This window comes from Budorcas taxicolor, chromosome 5 (assembly GCF_023091745.1).
Source record: "Budorcas taxicolor isolate Tak-1 chromosome 5, Takin1.1, whole genome shotgun sequence".
Taxonomy (NCBI): Eukaryota; Metazoa; Chordata; class Mammalia; order Artiodactyla; family Bovidae; genus Budorcas; species Budorcas taxicolor.
The window spans coordinates 17,216,037-17,231,471 of NC_068914.1; the positions used below are offsets into that span (position 1 = coordinate 17,216,037).

Consider the following 15,435-nt stretch of genomic DNA (forward strand, 5'->3'; position numbering starts at 1 on the left):
CAGTCTGACATGCTCTATGTCTTCTAATAGAGCAGTTTAGTTCATTTAATACAGTTTTAATCTGGTATTTCTTATTCCAAGTCATTTTTAAAAAGTACTTTTAAAATAAATAAATAAATAAATGTATCCTTCTCACTGCAAAAAAATAAAAATAAAAAATAAAAATAAAAAAAAGTACTTTTACATTTATATGTTTTCTCTTTCAAGGACTATCTAATACTTTATTATTTTTATAACCACTTTTGTATAATGACTAAGAGTGGTGCATACTCTAGTAGAATGTCTAGATTTGAATCTCGGCTTTTTGATTCTGGACACCCAATACCTTAGTTCCCTCTTTTTTAACAGGGGATGGGTATATTAGTACAGTGTCACTATTAGTACAGTACAGAATGATTGGGAGGATTAAATAATTTGTATAAAGTGCCTGATACATTTAATAAATGCCACATGCCATGATTGTTTTATTAATAACCGTTATTTAAGCTTAACTCCTCTACTGATTTTATTGCTCACTTAACTTACTGCTCACTTCTTAATTGATCTTATCTTCCCAGTCTTTATTTTGATTGATTTTTTTTTGTCATCGTTGGCTGAAGAATTTCCTCAACCAAGGGTTGGCAAACTTTTTCTTAAAGGGCAAGATAAATATTTTAAGCTTGCTGGCCACATTCTGTGTCACAGCTACTCAGTTGTAAGCAGCCATGAGCAATACACAAACAGCCAGCACATCATAGTTTACCAGTCCCCGCTTATGAATTTTGTTACTGTGTTTTTGTGGAATTTCGTTAGGAAAGTTTTGTGGATTATACAATTTCTAAGTCCTTGAATGTCTGAGACTGGCTTCTGTTGCTAATGTAGATAAATGATGAGTTGACTTGTATGTAACCCTTAAAATTGCTTTCCCTCAAGATTCTATAGAACTTGCTCTGCAGTATTCAAGTGTTGTGGAGAATTATGTTACAACTCAGTACTTTTTTCTTTATAACTTGTTTTCCTCCTGGATAATTGGGGCCTCTTTCTCTTTATCTTTGGCATTTTTGTCATTTCAGTCATGGAGGGTTCCTGCTCCACCATGTTAAAAGAGCAAACGTAAGAAGAAGAACTAGATTGATATATCTACATACCATTAACTTTGGCTATTTCAGATCACCTTACTGTCTTTTTTCCTCCACTAAGGAAATTTTCTTGATATTGAATTCCAGAAGTTACCAATAAAAATGTCGTACCATTTTATCATTTCAAATTGCTCATCATGGGAGAAACTAGATATTTTAAGTGGTAAAATGTTCATTGTTTTATATTACATAGTTTGATTCCCCTGTATTTCAACTTAATGGGAACATACAGCTGTACAACTACAGAAAACATATTGAGGAAACAGTCTAATTAACTTACCCTTGTTTGAGCATATTTGAGTCACTAAATGGTTATTAACTAAATTTTGTTAGTATATTCTAAAAGTTATTACAGTGTTTTAAATTGTAATTCTAATACAACCAACAGAGAAAATCTTGATTTCACAGTACAGTGTCTTCTGTAACCAATTATAGTAGATGTGGATTTTTTTATTTGCTGTTTCACATCTTGCATTTTAAGAATAATCATTTCTGGATTCCAGAGCAAAATATTATAGTTATTTTCATCATCTCCAGTGACTTCAGATGGATTGCACAATTAATAGTGGATATTTTAGTCAATAGATTATTCTACAAGACAAAGATGAGGGCAGACCTGTCTATGGGACTTCTGAGTTGAAGCAAAAAGTGTGTAACTGTTAAGTTTTTGAGCCACTGATACTGTTCATGCTATGTCTTGCTTCCCAGGTAGAGCAGTGGTAAAGAATCCCCTGCCACTGCAGGAGACACAAGAGATGTGGGTTCTATCTCTACGTTGGGAAAATACCCTGGAGCAGGAAATGGCAACCCACTCCAATATTCTTGCCTGGAAAATTCCATGGACAGAGAAGCGTGGTGGGCTACAGTATGTGGGGTTGCAGAGTGGGACAGGCCTGAGCACGCCCCCACACACATGCCTTGCATCACATAAACATGGAGTGCTCAATCTCTTAGTCATGTCTGATTCTTTGCAGCCCCATGGACTGTAACCTGCCAGGTTTCTCTGTCCATGAAATTTTCAACGCAAGAATACTGAAATGGGTTGCTATTTCCTACTCCAGGGGACCTTTTCAACCCAGAGATTGAACCTGCCTGTGTCTCTTGTGTCTCCTGCATTGGCAGGTGGATTCTTTACTACTAGCACCACCTGGGAAGCCACCACATAAATATGCCTCTATACAAAGTTAGTTCAGTTCAGTCGCTCAGTCGTGTCCGACTCTTTGCGACCCCATGAATCGCAGCACGCCAGGCCTCCCTGTCCATCACCATCTCCCGGAGTTCACTCAGACTCACGTCCATCGAGTCCGTGATGCCATCCAGCCATCTCATCCTGGGTCGTCCCCTTCTCCTCCCGCCCCCAATCCCTCCCAGCATCAGAGTCTTTTCCAGTGAGTCAACTCTTCGCATGAGGTGGCCAAAGTATTGGAGTTTCAGCTTTAGCATCATTCCTTCCAAAGAAATCCCAGGGTTGATCTCCTTCAGAATGGACTGGTTGGATCTCCTTGCAGTCCAAGGGACTCTCAAGAGTCTTCTCCAACACCACAGTTCAAACGCATCAATTCTTCGGTGCTCAGCCTTCTTCACAGTCCAACTCTTACATCCATACATGACCACAGGAAAAACAATAGCCTTGACTAGATGGACCTTAATCGGCAAAGTAATGTCTCTGCTTTTGAAAATACCATCTAGGTTGGTCATAACTTTCCCTTCCAAGGAGTAAGCGTCTTTTAATTTCATGGCTTCAGTCACCATCTGCAGTGATTTTGGAGGCCAAAAAAATAAAGTCTGACACTGTTTCTACTGTTTCCCCATCTGTTTGCCATGAAGTGATGGGACCAGATGCCATGATCTTCGTTTTCTGAATGTTGAGCTTTAAGCCAACTTTTTCACTCTCCTCTTTCACTTTCATCAAGAGGAATTTTAGCTCCTCTTCACTTTCTGCCATAAGGGTGGTGTCATCTGCATATCTGAGGTTATTGATATTTCTCCTGGCAATCGTGATTCCAGCTTGTGTTTCTTCCAGTCCAGCATTTCTCATGATGTACTCTGCATAGAAGTTAAATAAGCAGGGTGACAATATACAGCCTTGACGTACTCCTTTTCCTATTTGGAACCAGTCTGTTGTTCCATGTCCAGTTCTAACTGTTGCTTCCTGACCTGCATACAGATTTCACAAGAGGCAGGTTAGGTGGTCTGGTATTTCCATATCTTTCAGAATTTTCCACAGTTTATTGTGATCCACACAGTCAAAGGCTTTGGCATAGTCAATAAAGCAGAAATAGATGTTTTTCTGGAACTCTCTTGCTTTTTCCATGATCCAGCGGATGTTGGCAATTTGATCTCTGGTTCCTCTGCCTTTTCTAAAACCAGCTTGAACATCAGGGAGTTCACAGTTTACGTATTGCTGAAGTCTGGCTTGGAGAATTTTGAGCATTACTTGACTAGCATGTGAGATGAGTGCAATTGTGCGGTAGTTTGAGCATTCTTTGGCATTGCCTTTCTTTGGAATTGGAATGAAAACTGACCTTTTCCAGTCCTGTGGCCACTGCTGAGTTTTCCAAACTTGCTGGCATATTGAGTGCAGCACTCTCACAGCATCATCTTTCAGGATTTGAAATAGCTCAACTGGAATTCCATCACCTCCACTAGCTTTGTTTGTAGTGATGCTTTCTAAGGCCCACTTGACTTCACATTCCAAGATGTCTGGCTCTAGATTAGTGATCACATCATCATGATTATCTGGGTCCTAAAGATCTTTTTTGTGCAGTTCTTCCGTGTATTCTTGCCACCTCTTCTTAATATCTTCTGCTTCTGTTAAGTCCAGACCATTTCTGTCCTTTATCAAGCCCATCTTTGCATGAAATGTTCCCTTGGTATCTCTAATTTTCTTGAAGAGATCTCTAGTCTTTCCCATTCTGTTGTTTGCCTCTATTTCTTTGCATTGATCTCTGAAGAAGGCTTTCTTATCTCTTCGTGCTTTTCTTTGGAACTCTGCATTCAGATGCTTATATCTTTCCTTTTCTCCTTTGTTTTTTGCCTCTCTTCTTTTCACAGCTATTTGTAAGGCCTCCCCAGACAGCCATTTTGTGTTATTGCATTTCTTTTCCATGGGGATGTTCTTGATCCCTGTCTCCTGTACAGTGTCACAAACCTCCATCCATAGTTCATCAGGCACTCTATCTATCAGATCTAGACCCTTTAATCTATTTCTCACTTCCACTGTATAATCATAAGGGGTTTGATTAGGTCATACCTGAATGGTCTAGCAGTTTTCCCTACTTTCTTCAATTTAAGTCTGAATTTGGCAATAAGGAGTTCATGATCTGAGCCACAAGCTCCCGGTCTTGTTTTTGTTGACTGTATAGAGCTTCTCCATCTTTGGCTGCATAGAATATAATCAATCTGATTTCGATGTTGACCATCTGGTGATGTCCACGTGTAGGGTCTTCTCTTGTGTTGTTGGAAGAGAGTGTTTGCTATGACCAGTGCATTTTCTTGGCAAAACTCCATTAGCCTTTGCCCTGCTTCATTCTGTATTCCAAGGCCAAATTTGCCTGTTACTCCAGGTGTTTCTTGACTTCCTACTTTTGCATTCCAGTCCCCTATAATGAAAAGGACATCTTTTTTGGGTGCTAGTTCTAAAAGATCTTATAGGTCTTCATAAAACCGTTCAACTTCAGCTTCTTCAGCATTACTGGTTGGGGCATAGACTTGGATAACTGTGATATTGAATACAAAGTTAACTATATTTAAAAATAAAATATAAAATGTATAGCTTTATAATAAATATTTCTTGACTTTATCTTTTATGATTCTTTAAGTCTTTTGTTTTTCAAATATTTGCAGTCCATTTGCTAGCTATAGTGTTAGCCTGGCACATAGCATGAAACCTAATATTAGAAAATGCTGAAGAGGCTAATAGATTATCAAAGAGTACCTGTAAAATAGTTACTAACAGAAATCAGATCTGACTTAGAAAGCAAGTATGTCATTGAAAAGAAAATTGATCTGCTCTTGCTTAAGTATGTTTTTTAAAAATTCTTAGGATATTTTCACTTTATGTAGTGTCCTTTGGAAGCTAAATTATCCTAGGGGAATACTATAATACAACTACAATACTTCCAGTCTGTGTTAAAAAAAAAAAGGCAGAAAGATTCTTCCAGATTGCACCTAGCCATCATACCTTGAATAATTCAGGAGAATTGAGAGAGGACAACTTTTTTGAAATATAATCTTGTAGGTTTTTCTACTCCTTTGCTCTAGCCTAAGGTGGAAAAGCAAAACATTATGCCCTCATATAAGAAAAATGTTAATATGTTAGTCTGCAGAGAAGTCCTACTGTTATTAGAAAGGATAAGTCATTCCAGAATTAACCATTTTAGAATATTGTATTTATGGGAGCCATTGGTCATCTAAAGTACCCCAGAGAAGGCTATTACAAAATAACCTTGACATTCTGGAAAGAGGTTCTGAGAAACCTTTAGTAGAGACATGATGCTATGTTCTTACATATTCAGAGGGACATCATAAAGGTGAGAAACAGTTCTATTTTGTATTTCTCTCAAAAATTAAATTAGGACAGTTTGTAAGAGCTACAAAGAATTAGATTTGAGCTCTACTTGAGAAGGTGGTGGTGGGTGTGCGCTCAGTTGTATCCATCTCTTAGCAACTCTGTGGACAGGAGCCTGCTAAGCTCCTATGTCCATTGGATTTTCCGGCAAGAATACTGGAGTGGGTTGCCATTTCCTCCTCCAGGGTATCTTCTTGACTCAGGGATCAAACCCATATCTCCTGTGTCTCCTTGCATTGACAGGGGAATTCTTTATCACTGAACCACCTGGGAAGCCCATTCTGCATGAGAAAAAAAGTTCAATTAATATGGCCATTGCTGGCCAGCAATGGTTAGACATTGCAAGTGGTGACCTCCCTCAGAAATAATCAGAGGCTATATGATCATCCTTACAAATTCAGTAGGCAGGTTTATCACTGAATGGAGGTTCATCATACTATATACAGTTTTTTCTCCTCACTCAGAGTTCTCTGATATTGCATATTAATTACCTTATTTGTCCTATGCATCAGTTTACAACAGGAATAGTAAGGTGGGAATTTTGTGGTAGGAGAACCAAGCTAACAGAAAATAAGAAACTTGTTTAGAATCTAACCTATTTAGTTTTTTTTGTTCATCCCGTCAGTACTACCAAAAAAGAATTTAAGGCATAATAACTCGTTAGATTGGAAAAGTCAGAATTAGAGCCCAAGGCTTTTGCATTATCTGTTAAAAAAAAAAGTAAGTGAAACAGTCATGAAAATCTTGAGACAGCTAATATTGTTGCTACCTGATTATTTGACTTACATACATAGAAAAACGTGGTTTTTTACTTATTACTAAAACAATATAGGAAAATCTGCTGTGCTTTGAACAAATCTAGAGTTGTTATTGCTCTTGTCATTATTGTCGATAATAGAATAACATAAAAATGTTTTATTCTACACTAGAACAAGATCTAATGTATCTCCATTTACTTGTAGTAAAAACTGTCACGGAATTATAGGTAAAAGATGTAGAGAGATGAACTTTGTATAGAATCTCATTGTTTTAATCAGTCCCAACATATGATTGTTTTAGATATTGCTGTGCAGAAAATAGATTGAACCATTAACACAAGGACGAGTGGGGCGAAGCTTCACTGTTCATTGTACAAGTAGCCTGAAATTCAAAAGAATTCCCCTCTCTCTACCTTTCTATGGCAATAGGTTGTGAATTAATGTAAACTCAAGATACTTTTAGCTTTCCAGAGCAGCTAGATTTAAAAATTACTCTGAAGTCTACTCTCAAAGGGAGACAAGAGGGTACAAGAAAGTTGCCTAGCAGCTTATTCCTGTGTAGCATGTTTCACTTAAGGCGAGCTGGTTTTTTGCTTGTTTGTCTCTAGTGCTTTGATATGATCAGCAAATGAAGATTGAATGACCTGAGAGAACTACTGTGGAAGGAGCTTGCGTGATAGACTGCTAAGGCCTAAATGCAATCAGAACGCGCATGGCTGCTGTCCTGAAATGCTGTATCAGTGACCAGGGCGCAAGAGCTCAGCCTGAGAGTGTCAATGCATATTCTTGAATAAACACTCTTAAAGTCATTCCACGTAAAGCAAATACTGTGTTTGAGAGTAAGCCAGGATTAAAAAGATAAAGAAACCTGAAGCAGTACAGGATGTTCTTTGTTTGGTAAAGTGAATCTAACCTTAGTTGTAGGAGATCATATTAAGCATGAGTTGCCAGAAAACCTCATTCAGTCATTTAAATGCCTGTGCGTATGCCATCACAGAACTTGTAAGACAGTAGGAACAGAAGACCACAATAAACCTAAAAATTTAACAACTCTGCGTTGTCTCTAATCAGTGAAGACAGGAAATGAGAATGCTGCTGTGATTCATGAATAGCAGCCCTTTGAGTGCCTCTGGCCAAATCTTCCCCTATTCCTATTTGTCTTGAACCACATTTCTCTTGGTGGTGTGATACCACTTTGTCCCTGCTTCCTCTCTTTTTACTTTCACCTTAAATATTAGCTTTCACCTTCTTTCTGTCCTTTCTGTACACTTCTCCTCAATCTTCAGTTCTCCTTGGACATCTTCATTTCAGGTCTTTGAAGCTAACTGGGTGGCTCAGTGGTATAGAATCTGCCTGCAATGCAGGAGGTGTGTGTTCGGTCCTTGGATTGGGAAGATCCCTGGAGGAGGGCATGGCGACCCACTCCAGTACTCTTGCCAGGATTATCCCATGGATGGAGGAGCCTGGTGGGCTACAGTCCATAGGATCACAAAGAGTCAGACACGACTGAGCATGCATATGTAGTCAAGTCAAGTCAAGTCAGAGTCACTCAGTCGTGTCCAACTCTTGCGACCCCATGGACTGTAGCCCGCAAGGTTCCTCTGTCCATGGGATTCTCCAGGCAAGAATACTGGAGTGGGTTGCCATTTCCTTCTCCAATGCATATGTAGGTGTGTATCTATTTATGCTAATATGACTACTAACTTTAAGCTCTCTCTTCTAAGCTTTAGACCCATATTTCCAGCTATCTCCTGAACATTTTCATCAGAATATGCTGTGGACTCCTTGAATTCAGCAGATCTTATCTGAAATCATTTTTTCCTCAAATCTTTTACATTATCTTTTTCTCTTTAATGATATTTAAGCTACCTCAGATATGCAGATGACACCACCCTTATGGCAGAAAGTGAAGAGGAACTGAAGAGCCTCTTGATGAAAGTAAAAGAGGAGAGTGAAAAAGTTGGCTTAAAGCTCAACATTCAGAAAATGAAGATCATGGCATCTGGTCCCATCACTCCATGGGAAATAGATGAAGAAACAGTGGAAACAGTGTCAGACTTTATTTTTTGGGGCTCCAAAATCACTGCAGATGGTGACTGCAGCCATGAAATTAAAAGACGCTTACTCCTTGGAAGAAAAGTTATGTCCAACCTAGATAGCATATTGAAAAGCAGAGACATTACTTTGCCGACTAAGGTCTGTCTAGTCAAGGCTATGGTTTTTCCAGTAGTCATGTATGGATATGAGAGTTGGACTCTTAAGAAGGCTGAGCGCCGAAGAATTGATGCTTGTGAACTGTGGTGTTGGAGAAGACTCTTGAGAGAGTCCCTTGGACTGCAAGGAGATCCAACCAGTCCATTCTGAAGGAGATCAACCCTGGGATTTCTTTGGAAGGAATGATGGTAGAGCTGAAACTCCAGTACTTTGGCCACCTCATGCGAAGAGTTGACTCATTGGAAAAGACCCTGATGCTGGGAGGGATTGGGGGCAGGAGGAGAAGGGGACAACCCAGGATGAGATGGCTGGATGGCATCACGGACTCGATGGACGCGAGTCTGAGTGAACTCCGGGAGTTGGTGATGGACAGGGAGGCCTGGCGTGCTGCGATTCATGGGGTCACAAAGGGTCAGACACGACTGAGTGACTGAACTGAGCTGAACTGAACTGAACTGAAGCTACCTGGTAGCCTAAGCCAGTCATGCTGTCAGCCGTTTTTACTCTCAGTTCATCACAGCTAATTAATCATTAAGTTATATACTTTTCTGCCTCCTTATTTCAAATTTGTTTTCTTCTCTCCATGACCACTGCCATCAACTCAGTTCACATTTTCAAGTTTCAGGAGCTATAATGATGTTCTCTGAGACTGAATTTTGTTTTCCAGTACGTTCTTCATACTGTAGCCAGAGAAGTTCTTTTTAAATGCCTGTGTGATTGTGGCACTCCCCTGCTTAAAACTTTCAGTGGCCTCATATTGTCTGCGGTTGTTAAAATTTCAAGTAGCTACAAGGGTTAGGTAAATAATGTATGTGAGTGAAGTGACCTAAGTTTGTGAGACAATAGGGAAGAACAGAATTTATATTCAGGATTTTTAAAACATATGACAAACCCATTACAGAATCTGATGTTGCCTATGCCTATGATTGCAACTAAGCTTAAACTACTGAGCATTGTGCAGGCAATGTTTCTTTGATATCTGGAATGTCCGTTAGATGAAACTTGAAACTCTAAGCTATTTCAGAGACTGACATAACCAGTGAATCATGTTTTGTTGTTTTGTTTCTAAGTTAGAGCATACCAGAATGAAGAGTGTGTTTATTATTATAAGAACCACAATTTTCATATTGGAGGCTGTGGAACATAATGAATAGTCATTGTTGACCTCAGTCACTTACCAGTTCTGTTTGTTCCCTATTAGCTGTGTGATTTTGAGCGAGTCATTTAGTGGCTTGGAGCCCCAACATCCTACTCTATTTAAAAAAAAATTAAGAAAGAAATAATTTCAGGATTGAGAGTACAAAATTAGAAAACAGCTTAAAATTATCCAGTTCAGTGCTTGGCACATAGTAACTCTTCAGTAAAAGATAGCATCCAGACAAATGGGAATAATTTAAGAAGTGACAATAAATATACAAAAATCGAATCCCCGCCCTCCTGCCCTGCATCCTTCTCAGCAATCATACTGGTGGCCTAAGAAAAGCAAACCTGTTGGAAGCCAGTATCAAGCGAAACAGGCAGTTGGAAACTGAGAAGCATATGATTCACCCAGGCAACTAAAAACCAGGAGCTTACCCACCTAGTAGGCTAAGCTGAAAATGGAATTTAAGCTTAGAAAGTGTTGATACTGACAAATTAATGAGCAAGACAGGATATGAACTGTGTACAGTAATGCATAATATACTAAGCCCTTGTTTACTTTTTTGTCCACGTATTATCTTTAATTTTTTAAACTAAAAGTGATATTAACTAAAAATTTAATTCGATAGTATTAGGATATATATAGGAAATTTTATTTTCTATAGCTATATAAATTTGAAGCACCGAAGGAAGTAAGTGACTTAGTTTTCTTTTTTTGGCCATGCCACACAGCTTGTGAGATCTTAGTTCCCCAACCGGGGATTGAGCCTGGGTGCCACCAGGGAAGTCCCTAGTTTTCTTTACTAGAATATTTAGCATGGTAAGGAAGGAGAGGAGGGCTGTTGAATTTATATTTTATCCTAATGTACAAATATAATAATTGTATTTTGATTGATCTGGGGACATTAAAGAAGTCCTGAAACACTTTCACCATTCATTTAAGGGAAAAAAATATACTGTCTTCTCAAGCTTTTTATTTTTCATTTTGATTTTTAAACATTTACGCATACTTTACTCAGTAATCTATGTATCAAGCTGACACAATTAAAATAGGGGGCTGGGTAGCTGACCGTGTGCTTTTCTGCCTTACCACAGAGCTATAGTGACATTGAGGAGAATGGTATAGATAATGTGTTGATAATAACCTGTTGGCAGAGTGATATCCACTGAACTCCTGATTGTACTTACAATGGAGAGACTAGAAAGAACAGGGTAGAAAGCTAGCTTGTTTTAAAAAGGCAAGACAAAGATAGTTTCAGCTTCTTTCTTTGCAGCAGTATATCTCACCCCAAACAGACTTTCATGCCCAGATAAATAACACTGTATTTAAGTAACAGAACAACAGTAATGTTATTCAGTTAAGAGAAGATGGTTTCTAAGAAAGTAAAGTATTTAAGAGAGTGTTGGAACACAAAGATAGATAAGTACTATCTTTACTGGCCATGGTAAAATTCTCTTGGTTTTAAGAACTGTTGCTAAAAGGTTAATCAAGATAAATGTGGTGGCATTCTTTGACTTGAAGTTACATTTTAATGTTTAACCATCCTTTTTTCTTAAAAAGCAATGATTTTTTATTTTTGGTCATTACCTTCTAAATATTTATCTCTTTGCTTCCTCCTTCCCTCCTGCCCTTCCTTCCTTCCTAACTTACAGCTCCTCAGAGAAATTTTGAAATTGCCTTCAAGATGTTTGACTTGAATGGAGATGGAGAAGTAGACATGGAAGAGTTTGAACAGGCAAGTTTTCCTGGAAATTTCCTTTAAATACATTAATGTTCAACACATTTCCATGTGCCTTGGAGTTACTTTGGCCTTGATAGTATATTCTGATGCTATCCAATTTTTGAAGTACCTAAAGGATCATTTTTCAGAATTAGCTCCACTTATGATAGATGAAGGTTTTTTTGTTTGTTTTTACTCTAAATGTAAGAAATTATTTCAGCATATGATTCAGGTCAAGTTTGCTCTAATTCCCCGACATGAATCAGAGTCTAATGTTGAGAGGCGAAGTTATGGCTCTTCAATCATATATTCAGTCAGTATTTATTAAATAGCTTCGTTGTGCCAGGAAGTTCCAGAATACAAGGATGTATGACATATGTTCTGAAAGGATTTCTATGAGGGAAGGAAAAATGATACCATACCTTTTACTGTAGCAGGTTCTGGCCATAAATGTATGTGCTATGCTTAGTCGCTCAGTTGTGTCTGATTCTTTGCAACACCATGGACTGTAGCCCACCAGGCTTTTCTTTTCATGGGATTCCCCAGGCAAGAATACTGGAGTGGGTAGCCATTCCCTTTTCCAGGCGATATCTTCCTGACCCAGGGATTGAACTCGGATCTCCTGCATTGCAGGCAGATTCTTTACCATCAGAGCCACCAGGGAAGGCCATAAATGTATATAGTTTCTTCTGAATTCTAGGAAGAGATTGTATTTCCATCAAAGTTCTATCCTTGGAGGGTCGTGGTACCTCTCCAAGTATAATTATTATGATTAATAGAAGTATTTTCAAAACAGGAAAAAATATATATGTGCAAGAAAGTACTTTTGTATTCAAAATGAGTAAAGGGGCAAAAAGGAAGTAGGAAAAAGTATCAGGTATAGTGTATCTTTAAGTAAAAAATACACAAAGATTTCAAAATCCCTATAGATATTTATTCAATTTGCAAGCTATGTCCATCTAATACCTTCAGTTTTCTGTAATTCTGCACTTTACTGATATTACTGGGTGGCCTCAAATGATTGTAAATAGAACTTATTTTGGTATTTTAAATTTTATTTTATACAGAACTATTTTACTTTATACAGAACTATTTTCTTTTTATTGAGATATAGTTAACTTATTGTATTAGTTTTAGGTGTGTGATGTAATGATTTGACACACACACACACACATATATATATACATATATATATAATGATTTGACCATTGCAATATATATATAGCAATGTTACCACAATAAGTTTAGTTAATATTCATCATCACACAGTTACAATTTTTTTTATTGTGATGAGAACTTTTAAGATCTATTCTCTTAGCAACTTTCAAGTACACAATTTTGTTTGTTAACTATAGTCTCCATGCTTACATCCCCAAGGCTTGTTTATCTTATAACTAGAAGTTTATACCTTTAGACCACCTTCATTTCTTTTGCCCACCCCCAACCCCTCGCTTCTGGCAACCAACGATCTGTCCTCTATGAGTTCAGCTGTTTTTTGGATTCCACATATAAGTGAGATCATATAATATTAGCCTTTCTCTGTCTGACATTTTATGTAGCATAATGTGCTCAGTGTTTATCCATGTTGTCACAAATGTCGAAATTTCCTTCTTAAATTATGTCTGAATAACATTCCCATGTGTGTGATATTTTCTGTATCCTTCATCTGCCAGTGGGACACTTAGGTGGTTTCCATGTCCTGGCTATTGTAAATAATAATGCAGTGAATATGGTGGGGAGCTGAAGATATCTGTTGGACACAGTAATTTGATTTCTCTTGGATACTCAGAAGTGGAATTGCTGAATATGGTAGTTCCGGTCTTAATGTTTTGAGAAACTTTCATGCTGTTTTCCATAGTGGCTACACCAGTTTACATTCCCACCAGTAGTGCATGAGAGTTCCCTTTTCTCCATATCCTCACCAATATTTTTGGCATTGCTGTTGGTAGGCTGAATGACTTGTAGCAATCGCTTCACCATTCTGTTCACCTGACAGAGAAGGGAATATAAATTTCATCTAATATGATCCCCTGATAACTGGATGTGTTAAACTGATGCAACTTGTAATATTGATCACAAGAAATTTTGATGTAAAAACTCTTTAGAAAAAGAAAAATAATTATAAGGTGACTCAGGGATGAATAGCTCTTATTAGAAGTTTCTCAGCTTCATCTTTCTGTGTTTTACATTTTGGGGCAATATAATAATAATAATTAGGTTGAAAATGCACTAAGTTTTCAATCATTCAAACTTTCCTTTAATTTCTAGCTAAATAGGTATTTTCTTGACAGTTTGTTTGTTAAGCTTATTTTAAAAAGTTAAACAGACCAATATGAAGACACACACATTTCATCATTATGTGTCTTCCAAGTGAAAGTGACATGAGGCAAACTAATACCTGATGTTACTCTTTCATTCATTGTTTTCAAAAATCACTTTCATCATGCATAAACATAAATTACTAAAAAGCATTACTCAGACATCCCTGGTAGTCCAGTGGTTAGAACTCTGCAGTCGCACCACAGAAGGAATGGGTTCACTCCCTGGTCCTAAGGGGTCAGAGAAGATCCCACATGCTGTGTGGTGCAGCCAAAATAAATAAATAATAAAAAAGAAAATAAAAAGTATTCCTCAACTCTAAATAAAGTGTGAGCTTTCTCCGATCTTTCTTCCACATGTATCCCTTTCTTTAACCCATTTCATAGCAGATCATAAAATAGAACTAACCTAGCCAAAAGATTTTTTTTTTAAAAACTCGTAACTGTCACGGCTGCATTCACCCAGGCCATGACAGAAATTTCTTCAGTATTAAAGTATGAGAAGTAATACCTGTCAGCTGTGAGACAGAGAAAGGGGATGAAATTTTCACACAAACCCTTCAGCACCACACTTTTGAAGCTAACATACAGTTTCCACCATTGAAAGTGTATACGCTACAATATTACAGCACAGGCAAAATTTAAATCATGACAGGTCCTGACAGTGGTACGCAATATTGATTCACTGCTACTAAAAAATTCTTCAGTTCTCACAGTTAGGCAGAGAAAATGAATTGTGTATTGCCTTCAAATATAAGCAGCACTGCACTGATTATCCTGTATTTCAATTTGAAGTCTAAAAATCTTCAACTTAAATAATTTAAAAATCCATCTTTCAAACCTCCATGTGCATGAAAAACAAACGTCAAACAGTCTTATTCAGTTGATAAAACATGAACCCAGAAAAAAAGCATAATCAGAAGCATTTATGATATTAACTTATAAGGAAACTTAGAGACAGTGTCCTCTAACCATGAACTTTCCCAGTGAGAAAACTAAGGCCCAAAGAAGTTAAATGACCTATATAAATTGTGCTTGTACTACAGAGCAACATAATTAGACATCATGTTTCCTGATTCCTCATCTCATGTCTTTCCATTATACTACTGTTACCTTTTAGAGCCAGGGACTATTCAGTTGTGTTAAGTAAGTCTCTTGTATGGTCATAGGTAATAAATAAAATGAATAAAAGACATTTAAATAAGTAAATCCATTGTTACAAATCTTAAGTTTTTAAATATTATACTTTTCTAATTTAGCAATTTAAAAATCATTATTCACAAGGCTATATATATTATTTATCTATTATAATATAACTTTATCTGTCTTTACATATTATAATTTTATTCTAAATAGTTGTTTTTATTAGGTTGTAAAGAGGTAGAAAAGACTGCAGGAACCAGTAGGGGGAAAATATGCTATAGCAGTCATAGACTTGCATCAAAAAGCTCATTTTGTATATCAATAGTTAGGCCATGGTTGCTAGCCCCCAAAATTGTTCTTTTTCAGAATCTCATTTAAAATTTCTCAAAGATTAAACCAATTTCCCATCTTCTCTTGGAGAATTGCTCCGTACCAACTTTATATTTTGCATTA

General features: G+C 37.4%; 1 protein-coding gene across 2 annotated transcripts in view; it reads left to right on the top strand.

The window, feature by feature from the left end:
* MICU1 (mitochondrial calcium uptake 1) overlaps positions 1-15,435 on the top strand; it is a 223,837-nt gene that overhangs the window by 121,901 nt on the left and 86,501 nt on the right. For both annotated transcript variants that reach the window (XM_052639467.1, XM_052639466.1), the window contains one exon: positions 11,454-11,536. In XM_052639467.1, coding sequence (XP_052495427.1) covers positions 11,454-11,536 — 83 coding nt within the window. The remainder of the gene's footprint in view (positions 1-11,453; positions 11,537-15,435) is intronic.